The sequence below is a fragment of the Pseudophryne corroboree genome, chromosome 12 (assembly GCF_028390025.1).
Source record: "Pseudophryne corroboree isolate aPseCor3 chromosome 12, aPseCor3.hap2, whole genome shotgun sequence".
NCBI classification, from domain to species: domain Eukaryota; kingdom Metazoa; phylum Chordata; class Amphibia; order Anura; family Myobatrachidae; genus Pseudophryne; species Pseudophryne corroboree.
The window spans coordinates 163,862,876-163,875,899 of NC_086455.1; the positions used below are offsets into that span (position 1 = coordinate 163,862,876).

Here is a 13,024-nt window from a genome sequence, read left to right on the forward strand (position 1 = left end):
TAATGTACCCAGACCCCCTCATCTGTGTACAGCCCATATATAATGTACCCAGACCCCCTCATCTGTGTACAGCCCATATATAGTGTACCCGGACCCCCTCATCTGTGTACAGCCCATATATAGTGTACCCGGACCCCCTCATCTGTGTACAGCCCATATATAGTGTACCCGGACCCCCTCATCTGTGTACAGCCCATATATAGTGTACCCGGACCTCCCTAATCTGTGTACAGCCCATATATAGTGTACCCGGACCCCCTCATCTGTGTACAGCCCATATATAATGTACCCAGACCCCCTCATCTGTGTACAGCCCATATATAATGTACCCGGACCCCCCTCATATCTGTGTACAGCCCATATATTGTGTACCCGGACCCCCCTCATCTGTGTACAGCCCATATATAATGTACCCGGACCTCCTCATCTGTGTACAGCCCATATATAATGTACCCGGACCCCCCTCATCTATGTACAGCCCATGTATAGTGTACCTGGACCCCCCTCATCTCTGGGTGCCCATATATAATGTACCCGGACCCCCTTCATCTGTGTACAGCCCATATATAGTGTACCCGGACCCCCCTCATCTGTGTACAGCCCATATATAGTGTACCCGGACCCCCCTCATATCTGTGTACAGCCCATATATAATGTACCCGGACCCCCCTCATCTGTGTACAGCCCATATATAATGTACCCAGACCCCCCGTATCTGTGTACAGCCCATATATAGTGTACCCGGACCCCCCTCATATCTGTGTACAGCCCATATATAATGTACCCGGACCCCCCTCATCTCTGTGTACAGCCCATATATAGTGTACCCGGACCCCCCTCATCTCTGTGTGACCATATATAATGTACCCGGACCCCCCTCATCTGTGTACAGCCCATATATAATGTACCCGGACCCTCCTCATATCTGTGTACAGCCCATATATAATGTACCCGGACCCCCCTCATCTGTGTACAGCCCATATATAATGTACCCGGACCCCCCTCATCTGTGTACAGCCCATATATAATGTACCCGGACCCCCCTAATCTGTGTACAGCCCATATATAATGTACCCGGACCCCCCTAATCTGTGTACAGCCCATATATAATGTACCCGGACCCCCCTAATCTGTGTACAGCCCATATATAATGTACCCGGACCCCCCTAATCTGTGTACAGCCCATATATAATGTACCCGGACCCCCCTCATCTGTGTACAGCCCATATATAATGTACCCGGACCCCCCTCATCTCTGTGTACAGCCCATATATAATGTACCCGGACCCCCCTCATATCTGTGTACAGCCCATATATAGTGTACCCGGACCCCCCTCATCTGTGTACAGCCCACATATAATGTACCCAGACCCCCCTTATCTGTGTACAGCCCATATATAGTGTACCTGGACCCCCCTCATCTGTGTACAGCCCATATATAATGTACCCAGACCCCCCTTATCTGTGTACAGCTCATATATAGTGTACCCAGACCCCCCTCATCTGTGTACAGCCCATATATAATGTACCCGGACCCCCTCATATGTATACAGCCCATATATAGTGTACCCGGACCCCCCTCATCTCTGTGTGACCATATATAATGTACCTAGACCCCCCTCATATCTGTGTACAGCCCATATATAGTGTACCCGGACCCCCCTTATATCTGTGTACAGCCCATATATAATGTACCCGGACCCCCCCTCATATCTGTGTACAGCCCATATATAATGTACCCGGACCCCCCTCATCTGTGTACAGCCCATATATAATGTAACTGGACCCTCCTCATATCTGTGTACAGCCCATATATAATGTACCCGGACCCCCCTCATCTGTGTACAGCCCATATATAATGTACCCGGACCCCCCTCATCTGTGTACAGCCCATATATAATGTACCCGGACCCCCCTCATCTGTGTACAGCCCATATATAATGTAACTGGACCCTCCTCATATCTGTGTACAGCCCATATATAATGTACCCGGAACCCCCTCATCTGTGTACAGCCCATATATAATGTACCCGGACCCCCCTCATCTGTGTACAGCCCATATATAATGTACCCGGACCCCCCTCATCTCTGTGTACAGCCCATATATAGTGTACCCGGACCCCCCCTCATCTCTGTGTGACCATATATAATGTACCCGGACCCCCCTCATCTGTGTACAGCCCATATATAATGTACCCGGACCCTCCTCATATCTGTGTACAGCCCATATATAATGTACCCGGACCCCCCTCATCTGTGTACAGCCCATATATAATGTACCCGGACCCCCCTAATCTGTGTATAGCCCATATATAATGTACCCGGACCCCCCTAATCTGTGTACAGCCCATATATAATGTACCCGGACCCCCCTAATCTGTGTACAGCCCATATATAATGTACCCGGACCCCCCTAATCTGTGTACAGCCCATATATAGTGTACCCGGACCCCCTAATCTGTATACAGCCCATATGTGTGCCCAGATCCTCATCACTATGTGCCCATATATAATGTACCTGAACTTCCCTCATCTGTGTGCAATGTATGTATACAGCCCATCACTATGCCTCTATATAATGTACCCAGACCCCCCCCCCCCACCTCATCACTATGCCCCTATATATAATGTACCCGGACCCCTCTCATCACTATGTGTGTATGTAATGTATCCGGAACCCCCACTCCCCATCACTAGGTGCCTATATATAATGTACCCAGCTCCTGCTCTATGTGCCTATATATGGTGTATATAATGTACACTGACCGTCACTATGTGCCTGTATATAATGTACCCAGCTCCTGATCTGTGTGCCTATATATGGTGTATATAATGTATACTGACCATCACTAGGTGCCTATATATAATGTACCCACTCCTGATCTGTGTGTCTATATATGGTGTATATAATGTATACTGACCGTCAGTATGTGCCTGTATATAATGTACCCAGCTCCTGATCTGTGTGCCTATATATGGTGTATATAATGTATACTGACCGTCACTATGTGCCTGTATATAATGTACCCAGCTCCTGATCTGTGTGCCTATATATGGTATATATAATGTATACTGACCGTCACTTTGTGCCTGTATATAATGTACCCAGCTCCTGATCTCTGTGTGCCTATATATGGTGTATATAATGTATACTGACCGTCACTAGGTGCCTGTCTCGTCAGACCAGCAAATTTTGTTTCTCTCGGTCTGAGAGTCCTTCAGGTGCATTTTGGCAAACTCCAGGTGGGCTGCCATGTGCTTTTTACTAAGGAGTGGCTTCTGTCTGGCCACTCTACCATACAGGCCTGATGGGTGGATTGCTGCAGAGATGGTTGTCCTTCTGGAAGGTTCTCCTCTCTCCACAGAGGAATGCTGTAGCTCTGACAGAGTGACCATTGGTTCTTGGTCACCTCCCTGACTAGGGTCCTTCTCCCCCGGTCGCTCAGTTGAGATGGCTGGCCAGCTCTAGGAAGAGTCCTGGTGATTCCGAACGTCTTCCATTTACGGATGATGGAGGCCACTGTGCTCATTGGGACCTTCAATGTAGCAGATATTTTTCTATACCCTTCCCCAGATTTGTGCCTCAAGACAATCCTGTCTCGGAGGTCTACCGGCATTTCCTTTGACTTCATGCTTGGTTTGTGCTCAGACATGAACTGTCAAGTGTGGGACCTTATATAGACAGGTGCGTGCCTTTCCAAATCATGTCCAATCAACTGAATTTACCACAAGTGGATTCCAATTAAGCTGTAGGAACATCTCATGGATGATCAGTGGAAACAGGATGCACCTGAGCTCAATTCTGAGCTTCATGGTAGGGGCTGTGAATACTTATACATACACAACCCATTGACACTGTGTGTGTAAGAGCGGTGATTGATAAATACCCGTGTTAGGAAAAACAAATTTATTGGGAAAATTTTTATTTATTTTTCAGCATAGTCCCCTTTTAGCTCGATACACTTGGCCCAGCGATATTCCAACTTTTTTTAAGCCCTCCAAAAAATAGAATTTGTCGAACTCTGCAAAATAGGCTACAGTTTCAGCGATGCCCTCCTCGTTTGATGCGAATCTCTTTCCGCCGAGCCATTTTTTTCATGTTTGGAAACAGGAAGAGGTTGCAGGGGACCAAATCTGGAGAATACTGCGGATGTGGCAGCAATTCCCAGCCCAATACCACCAATTTTGCTGTAGCGACGTGGGACGAGTGTGGCGGCGCATTGTCGTGGTGGAACAGCACTTTTTTCTTCGCCAAGTGTGGCTGTTTTCTCTTCAATGCGTCATCGAATTTGCCCAGTAATTGGGCATAATACTGCCCTGTGATCGTTCTTCACTTTTCCAAATAGTCGATGAAGATTATGCCTTTTGAATCCCAGAAAACGGTGGCCATGACCTTTCCGGCCGATAGAACTGTCTTCGCTTTTTTTGTTGCGCATTCGCCGGGTCAAGTCCACTGTTTTGACTGTTCCTTCATTTCTGGTGTGTAGTGATCCATGTTTCCTCAACAGTCACGAACCGGCGCAGAAACTCCTTCGGATTGTGCTTGAACAGGTCCAAATACTGCTTCGAGGTGGTCATTTGATTCTGCTTGTTCACAGTGAGCAAACGCGGCACCCATCTTGCCGATAGCTTTGTCATGCCCAAATGCTCATGTAGGATATTCTGCACACGTTCAAATGAGATGCCTACGATCTCAACAATCTCTCTGATCTTCACTCACCAGTCTGCCAAGACGATATCATGGGTTTTGTTGACCATTTCATCCGTAGTCACCTCAGTTGGTCGACCTGGACGCTCTTTTTCCAGGACGGATGTACGACCACGCTTGGTTGTCTTCGAAGGTGAAAGGTCCCATAAACGGCTTCCAACTTTTCATTGCTTTCCTCACGCGTCTTTCCATCCAAAAACAAGAATCCTCTCACCGATGGGAACTGCTCTTTCTCCGTGGTTAGAAAAAACTCAAACTTGCTCACTTCCAGCAGCTACCAAACCACAAGTACATGATGAATTTATCTGAAATTCTGCCAGTCGTTGTTTGACAGATGACACTAAACGCTGTTGTACAGGTTTGACGTCAGTGGCGCCATCTGTCTTCAAACGCGGTTACTTATCAATAACCCCTCGTATAAATAGATATATAGATATCCCTGTACCGTACAGAGCTCATCTCAGTGTACGTAGTATATAAAATGTATGAACTGGTCATCTCTTTGTGACTACGTAGAGGCCATCTCTGCGGCACACTGACATGTGAGGAGGGGGAAACTGTGGCACATTTGGGGGGTCCCAGAAGCTCTGGAGCATTGACATTTGCTGGGGACCCAGAAGCCGTGGCACACTGACTTTTGTGGGGGTTCACTGAAATCTGCTGTACATACACTTTGGGGGGACCCAGAAGCTGCTGTGCACTCACATTTGGGGGGTTTCCAGAAGCTGTTGTACACTGGCATGCTGACATTTGGGGGGTGCCCGGAAACTGCTGTACACTGGCATGCTGACATTTGGGGGGTGCCCAGAAGCTGCTGTACACTGGCACACTGACATTGGGGGGTGCCCAGAAGCTGCTGTACACTGGCACACTGACATTGGGGGGTGCCCGGAAGCTGCTGTACACTGGCACACTGACATTTGGGAGCTCTATCAGAAGCTGTGCTGCATCCTATATTTATCCCAAGCAGCTGATATTCCTGTATTGGGGAAGCAGCACAGTGACTACAAGCAGCTGATATTCCTGTATTGGGGAAGCAGAACAGTGACTACAAGCAGCCAATATTCCTGTATTGGGGAAGCAGCACAGTGACTACAAGCAGCCGATATTCCTGTATTGGGGAAGCAGCACAGTGACTACAAGCAGCTGATATTCCTGTATTGGGGAAGCAGAACAGTGACTACAAGCAGCCGATATTCCTGTATTGGGGAAGCAGCACAGTGACTACAAGCAGCCGATATTCCTGTATTGGGGAAGCAGCACAGTGACTACAAGCAGCTGATATTCCTGTATTGGGGAAGCAGCACAGTAACTACAAGCAGCCGATATTCCTGTATTGGGGAAGCAGCACAGTAACTACAAGCAGCTGATATTCCTGTATTGGGGAAGCAGCACAGTAACTACAAGCAGCTGATATTCCTGTATTGGGGAAGCAGCACAGTGACTACAAGCAGCTGATATTCCTGTATTGGGGAAGCAGCACAGTGACTACAAGCAGCCGATATTCCTGTATTGGGGAAGCAGCACAGTGACTACAAGCAGCTGATATTCCTGTATTGGGGAAGCAGCACAGTGACTACAAGCAGCCGATATTCCTGTATTGGGGAAGCAGCACAGTAACGACAAGCAGCTGATATTCCTGTATTGGGGAAGCAGCACAGTGACGACAAGCAGCTGATATATTGGGGAAGCAGCACAGTGACGACAAGCAGCTGATATTCCTGTATTGGGAAGCAGCACAGTGACGACAAGCAGCTGATATTCCTGTATTGGGGAAGCAGCACAGTAACTACAAGCAGCCGATATTCCTGTATTGGGGAAGCAGCACAGTGACTACAAGCAGCTGATATTCCTGTATTGGGGAAGCAGCACAGTGACTACAAGCAGCTGATATTCCTGTATTGGGGAAGCAGAACAGTGACTACAAGCAGCCGATATTCCTGTATTGGGGAAGCAGAACAGTGACTACAAGCAGCCGATATTCCTGTATTGGGGAAGCAGCACAGTGACTACAAGCAGCCGATATTCCTGTATTGGGGAAGCAGCACAGTGACTACAAGCAGCTGATATTCCTGTATTGGGGAAGCAGCACAGTGACTACAAGCAGCCGATATTCCTGTATTGGGGAAGCAGCACAGTAACTACAAGCAGCTGATATTCCTGTATTGGGGAAGCAGCACAGTGACGACAAGCAGCTGATATTCCTGTATTGGGGAAGCAGCACAGTGACGACAAGCAGCTGATATTCCTGTATTGGGGAAGCAGCACAGTGACTACAAGCAGCTGATATTCCTGTATTGGGGAAGCAGCACAGTGACTACAAGCAGCCGATATTCCTGTATTGGGGAAGCAGCACAGTGACTACAAGCAGCCGATATTCCTGTATTGGGGAAGCAGCACAGTGACTACAAGCAGCCGATATTCCTGTATTGGGGAAGCAGCACAGTGACGACAAGCAGCCGATATTCCTGTATTGGGAAGCAGCACAGTGACGACAAGCAGCTGATATTCCTGTATTGGGGAAGCAGCACAGTGACGACAAGCAGCCAGTGCTCTATAACGTGAGCTCCCTGTCCCTGGGATACAATGGGAGTCTGTCACTGGCGGGTGTAACTGCGCTGTAATTGCATTACAAGCTGGAAATTGAATTTTTGCCATGGGTACACTTGTATGTGAATGATGTGCTGGTTTTGTGTCTATCTGTATGGGTACATCACACATGGAATGATTGTCTCGTGTAGGCCAAACCTCATGCGCTAAGAATTCCCACAACAGGAAAAGGCACAATCGGGGGTTCCTGCGTGAGGAAATCGGAGCGTTTCACCAGCCACGCAGCAATTAGCCAACAGTTAGCCCGGGGGTAAACCCTGCAGCTAATTGAATAGGTTGGGATTGAAAAGTCGGCTGTGGGGGAGAATAACCAAAGCTTGGAGAGAAAGTCTCGACTAGAAATAAAGTAATAACCAATCGGCTCCTAAGCGTCATGTTACCGGTTGTGTTTGGAAAATGACTGTTAGGAGCTGGTACTCTATCTGCCTCCAATTTATCGCTCTCCAAAGCTTTGATAAATCTCCCCCATTATGTTTGTATGTATTGTGTGTAAATGGTCCCTCTTCGTACATTCCCAGTAAATCAGTCCCTGTCGTAGTAGATTCTCCTATGGTTGTCTGTTCTAAACTTGTGTTTTTCTATTTTCAGGTAGGGACCAATGGCATTATCTCGCCCCAGTACTTTCCCCGGGAAACGCAGTACGTGGACGACGGTTTCCCCACCGATTTCCCTGCGATCGCCCCATTCCTATCGGATATAGACACAAGTAATGGGCGAGGGAAGATTTACTACCGGCAGGATAGCTCTCCGGAGATTCTCAGCGCTGCAGCCAGGCAAATCCAGAGAGGTTTCCCACAAGCTGCATTCTCTCCGACCAACGTCTTCCTGGTGACGTGGGACAATGTGGGGGCATATGAAGAAGTGACGCGGCACGCAGATCCTTCCAATAGGGTGAGTTATAGAATCTAAGGATGTTACTTACTTGGAGCTAAGGGGGAGAATTATCAAAGCGTGGAGAGAGATAAAGTACCAGCCAATCTGCTCCTAGCTGCCACGTTAGAGGCTGGGTTTGAACAATGGCCGCAGCTGATTGGTTGGTACTTTATCTCTCTCCGCTTTATCTTTTCTCCAAGCTTTGATAAATCTCCCCTAAGTCTATAAATAAGGGAAATGTTATGTATAGTTATCTGTGTGCGTTCTGCGTTTGTGCGTATTCTCAGAGGGCAGCGATCAGTTTATCGTATTCATGTTTCATCAAGAAGCCACGAGTGGCCATTCCATCTCCTGTTCTCTGCAATCTGTGACCAGCACCGTGGTGTACCGAGCGTGGATTTCTGAACAAAAATGTTAGAAAGTGAAGAATGATTTTATTTTCTAAAGACTGTGAGGTTGTATTTGTGACGTGTTCCAGATAATATTGTGTCATCATCGTCGCTGACCAGGAGGATGGTTTTGGATGAGGTAAATGGTTAAATATATATCATTAATGTAGCGTTTCGCTGAAATACGAGTACTTTGCAGTAGATACGTTTGTCTAATAAGCGAAACGCGTAGAAATTGATGACTTGCTTGGTTGATGTCTTTTAGCAGATATTTCAGATGTTCTGTAATTGCCTTGGCCAGGGTGTGGGCTTACTGTGGTTTATCAGAGGCCCCCCCTTACCTTGCACATTTGAATGTATGTAGTGTGTGTGTGTATATATATTTAATGCCAAATTAGTGGAAACATCTAGACTCTCGTATCTCGCCGGGCTCGGCTCAGGTTACTATTCCCAATCGTAGTCCATGTGGATGGTAAAGTATGAAAAAAAACTAAAAACATGACTCGTGTAGACCACTGGCCTGTTGACATCTTGACCATATGGGGTTGAAATATTGACTGTTAACCTTAATTGCTCACTTTCATACCCCTGTTAAGTTTGGTGTGTGTATATATATGTATATGTTTTAATGTGGGTTACGTTACGTTCCCTTTCCTCAGATGGTCTTCTTTTGTTTGTGTTCATAATTTTTTATATTATATATATATATATATATATATATATATATATATATATATATATATATATATATATATATATATATATATATATATATATATATATATAATAATAATTATGAACACAAACAAAAGAAGACCATCTGAGGAAGGGGAACGTAACGTAACCCACATTAAAACAGCACACCTGGATGGGTGTTTGCTCATCACACATCGCAAGTCTGAGTGCGCCGCCTCTTCTTTTGTTTGTATCATGGTGGGATAGCCCCCACAAGGAAGGCACCACAGCAGGTAAAGTCGCTGGAGCTTACGATTGCAGAACCTCCAACATGAGCCGCCCCACTAGGTACAAAATGCTCTGTTTCTGTTCCCTCTTAATTTATGATTGCCATCACCTGTGAAGAAACAGCTTTCAAACCATTTAACTAGTTCAACACAGGTGATGGAAATCATAAATTAAGAGGGAAGTCCAGAAACAGAGCATTTTGTACCTAGTGGGGCGGCTCATGTTGGAGGTTCTGTAATTGGTGTGTGTGTGTGTAATAAAATATATATATTGGTGTGTGTGTAATAAATATATATATCTATAATTTTTTGTTTTTAAATCCGCACCCGTATATTAATTGACAACTGTGTGGTGCTCCATTAAGATCCCAAGGATCAATCAATAAAAAAGACTAAAGATGGACACTCAATATCCAAAAGATTAAATTTTCTTGAATGAAGAAAAAATCTAATTTACTTACAGACGATAGAAAGTTTTGTCTTATAATATATGCACACTTGCACTTTTCTATGGTCTGTGAGTAAATTAAAGAGATTTTATCTTCATTCGAGAAAATGTAATTTTATGGATATTGAGTGCCCATCTTTAGTTTTTTTTTTCATTTTTATATATATATATATATATATATATATATATATATATATATATATATATATATATATAAATTTTTTTTTTTTGTATACATGGTTTAACATACAAAATAAAATAAAAATTTGATCTTCCTGTCGACGTTTTCGGGTGTCTGCCTTTTATATGATGACCATTTGACCTTGCCAACCTTTTGACACTGCTGTCCGCATGGGGTCAAACTGGTGGTTGTCTACCAAATTATGGTCAACTAACGATCCACACTCAGCATTGTGTTACACTGATTTATGGATGGTTTCATATGATTACGGTTTTCCACCCGCATTTTGGACTATCTACTTTAAAAGTTTGGGTGATATGCGCATTGCGTGGCTGGCACGGTTCCTGCGTCCGGTAATCCTTTTGTGTTACATCTTTACGGGCATTGTGTACTGAACTTTTTTTTTTTTTTTTTTTTCCATTATTGGATCATGGTTGTTGCATTTCTATTAACATTTTCCTGCGATCAATATATTTTTGATCATGTTTTCCATTATGTCATTGATAATTTCAGTACATTTATGATCCTTGTCTCTCCTGAGCAATCTTCACTATGATTTGATATCCTGCCGTTACCTTTAGTAGATAATGTTAGGGAATACTTACTATACGTTCACATGACTGCATCCTGACATCGAAGAAGGGGAGAAGAACCCTAACCCATACCACAATACTCACCAGCATCCCAGTGTTAGTTAGCCAACATGTGTATATATGTGTGTGTATTAAATTTTACAGATTTTTATTTATCCCGTCTCGTACAATAGAGATCAGATAACTCCCAGATAAGAAAATAATCCCTAGCATTATATTATAATCTGAAGGACTCTTTATCTGGAAAATGAGGCCATTTCTTTTCTTTAAACTTGCCACCCCATGGAGCTTGACCCTTGATTTCAAATGACCCTTTTAATACCCTCTTGTTGACTCAGCTGTAAATGGCTCTTCTCCAACCTCAGATCTTGTTTCCCATCTTAAGTGTCTGTGTTATTATAGTCAAATCCCCTGGACAAACTCAAAGTGGCGTATACTACTGTTTAACTCTTACCCAACTCACTGCACGCAGGTTCTCCCAGCATGCTCTCTGCTCCAGAGGCCGCAGCTTCCATCTTGTTCCCATATGGTCGAGGGGAAGGGAGAGGGGGGGAGTTGCTGGAATTGGGGATGATGAGATAGCCTGGAGGGTCTATTTGTTCTGTAGTTTTTACGCTGAGCAGACCCTCTCTTACAGATGTTTGTTACGCCAAAACGTCATTATACCCCCTACTAGGATCAAGTGTGAACCCTTCTCTGGGGGTAAGGAGGACCTATAATGAGCAAACTTTGACTTCCTATTAAGTTTATTTGTACAAAGCTTTTTGTAAACTAATTAGTTAAGTCTTTGGAGTCGGGGGAACGTTGCATGCGTGTTTAGAGGGAGAACTGTTGGAGGACAGTTGTTTAAGTTAAAACAAAATATCTTGTAAACTGTTTTTATGGTAAGAGATTGTGTTTCTTGAAACCCTGTTAATGTGAGGCCAGGACACAGCTGTGCCTGTGACGTAGAGAGGGGAAAATCCTCATCTTTCATTCACCATATGGAAGTCATTCTGGCAGTAACCTTGTATGCATAGCTAATGGTGGCTCTTTCAGATTATTGTCCCTTATCTGGAATTCTGGAATGTCGGGGGGCCGGGGCGAGGGGCTGTTGACACCCATTTAAAGATGCAGTTTTGGTTTGGGCTGTTTAACCTGCATCCGCCAGCGCCTGTAGACTTCCCACTGGCTCACTGGTAATCTAAAGGCAACTATTTTGCGGATTGGATAAAAAAATAAATAAATAAAAAGACTTTATTTATTTATTAGCAGTTTCTTGCTCGCAAGTTTACAATCTATAGGGAAATAGGCATTGATACACAAGGATAGATGCTACCTGTTGCATAATGGTCCACCAGATTTCTAGGTTCTTAATGGGTTGTATGATATGATCACCCCGCAATGTTGGAAGACAAAATGTGAGGTTATGTGGACTGTACAGAGGGGATGTAATTAGATAGGGAAGCACTGAAGGTTATGTGGGTGGGTCTGGAATTTGGTAGGCTTGTCTGAAGAGGTGAGTTTTCTCGGGAACGTTTAAAGGTTTGGAGACTAGAGGAGAGTCTTATTGTGAGTGGGATGGCATTCCACGGAGTGGGTGAAGCCCAGGTAAAGTTCTGTAATTTTGAGTGGGAACAGGTAATACATGTGGATGAGAGACAGAGATCTTGTTCAGAGCGAAGAGGTCGGGTTGGGAGATATTTTGAGATGAGTGAGGAGATGTATGATGGTGCAGTTTGGTTAATGGCCTTGTGTATAAGTAAAAGTATTTTTTATACTTTTTAAACCATTAGCTAAAGGGTGGTGAGACTTACACCCTGCGGGGGCACTCCGGCCACCTTAACACATGGCATACACACAGAATATATTAGAGTATAATTGTATGTAGGGTGGATGGAACTACAAGAACAGTTTGTTTCAGGGTTCAGCACTTTTCTCCTACCTCAGCCATCTCTGCCTCATCTACCTCCTGCCCCAGGTCTCCATTCACATGCTCACACCTCATGTCATCTGTCGGTCTCCCCTCTCCCCTAGATTGTAAGCTCCTAGGAGCAGGGTTCCCTTCCCTTCTGTTCTCACAGCCCTCTTCTGTAGCACTTCAATGACTACCTTCACCTACTCTGTGACCAATTAGCCCGGAATTCCTGTCGCTCATAGTTGTTCGTCTCTTCCAGCGGTTCTACTACTGCTAGTTGTGTCGTCACCCTTCACCGATTACTCCCTCGCTCACTTTGCTTCTCAGCTGTATTGTGTACGGAGAATTGTGGTGCTACAGTGA

At 45.0% G+C, this 13,024-nt stretch overlaps 1 protein-coding gene across 1 annotated transcript in view; it reads left to right on the plus strand.

Moving 5' to 3' along the window:
- NID2 (nidogen 2) overlaps window positions 1-13,024 on the plus strand; it is a 122,199-nt gene that overhangs the window by 3,914 nt on the left and 105,261 nt on the right. Inside the window, exon 2 of the mRNA XM_063948403.1 lies at window positions 7,907-8,209. Within this exon, the coding sequence (XP_063804473.1) occupies window positions 7,907-8,209 (303 nt within the window). The remainder of the gene's footprint in view (window positions 1-7,906; window positions 8,210-13,024) is intronic.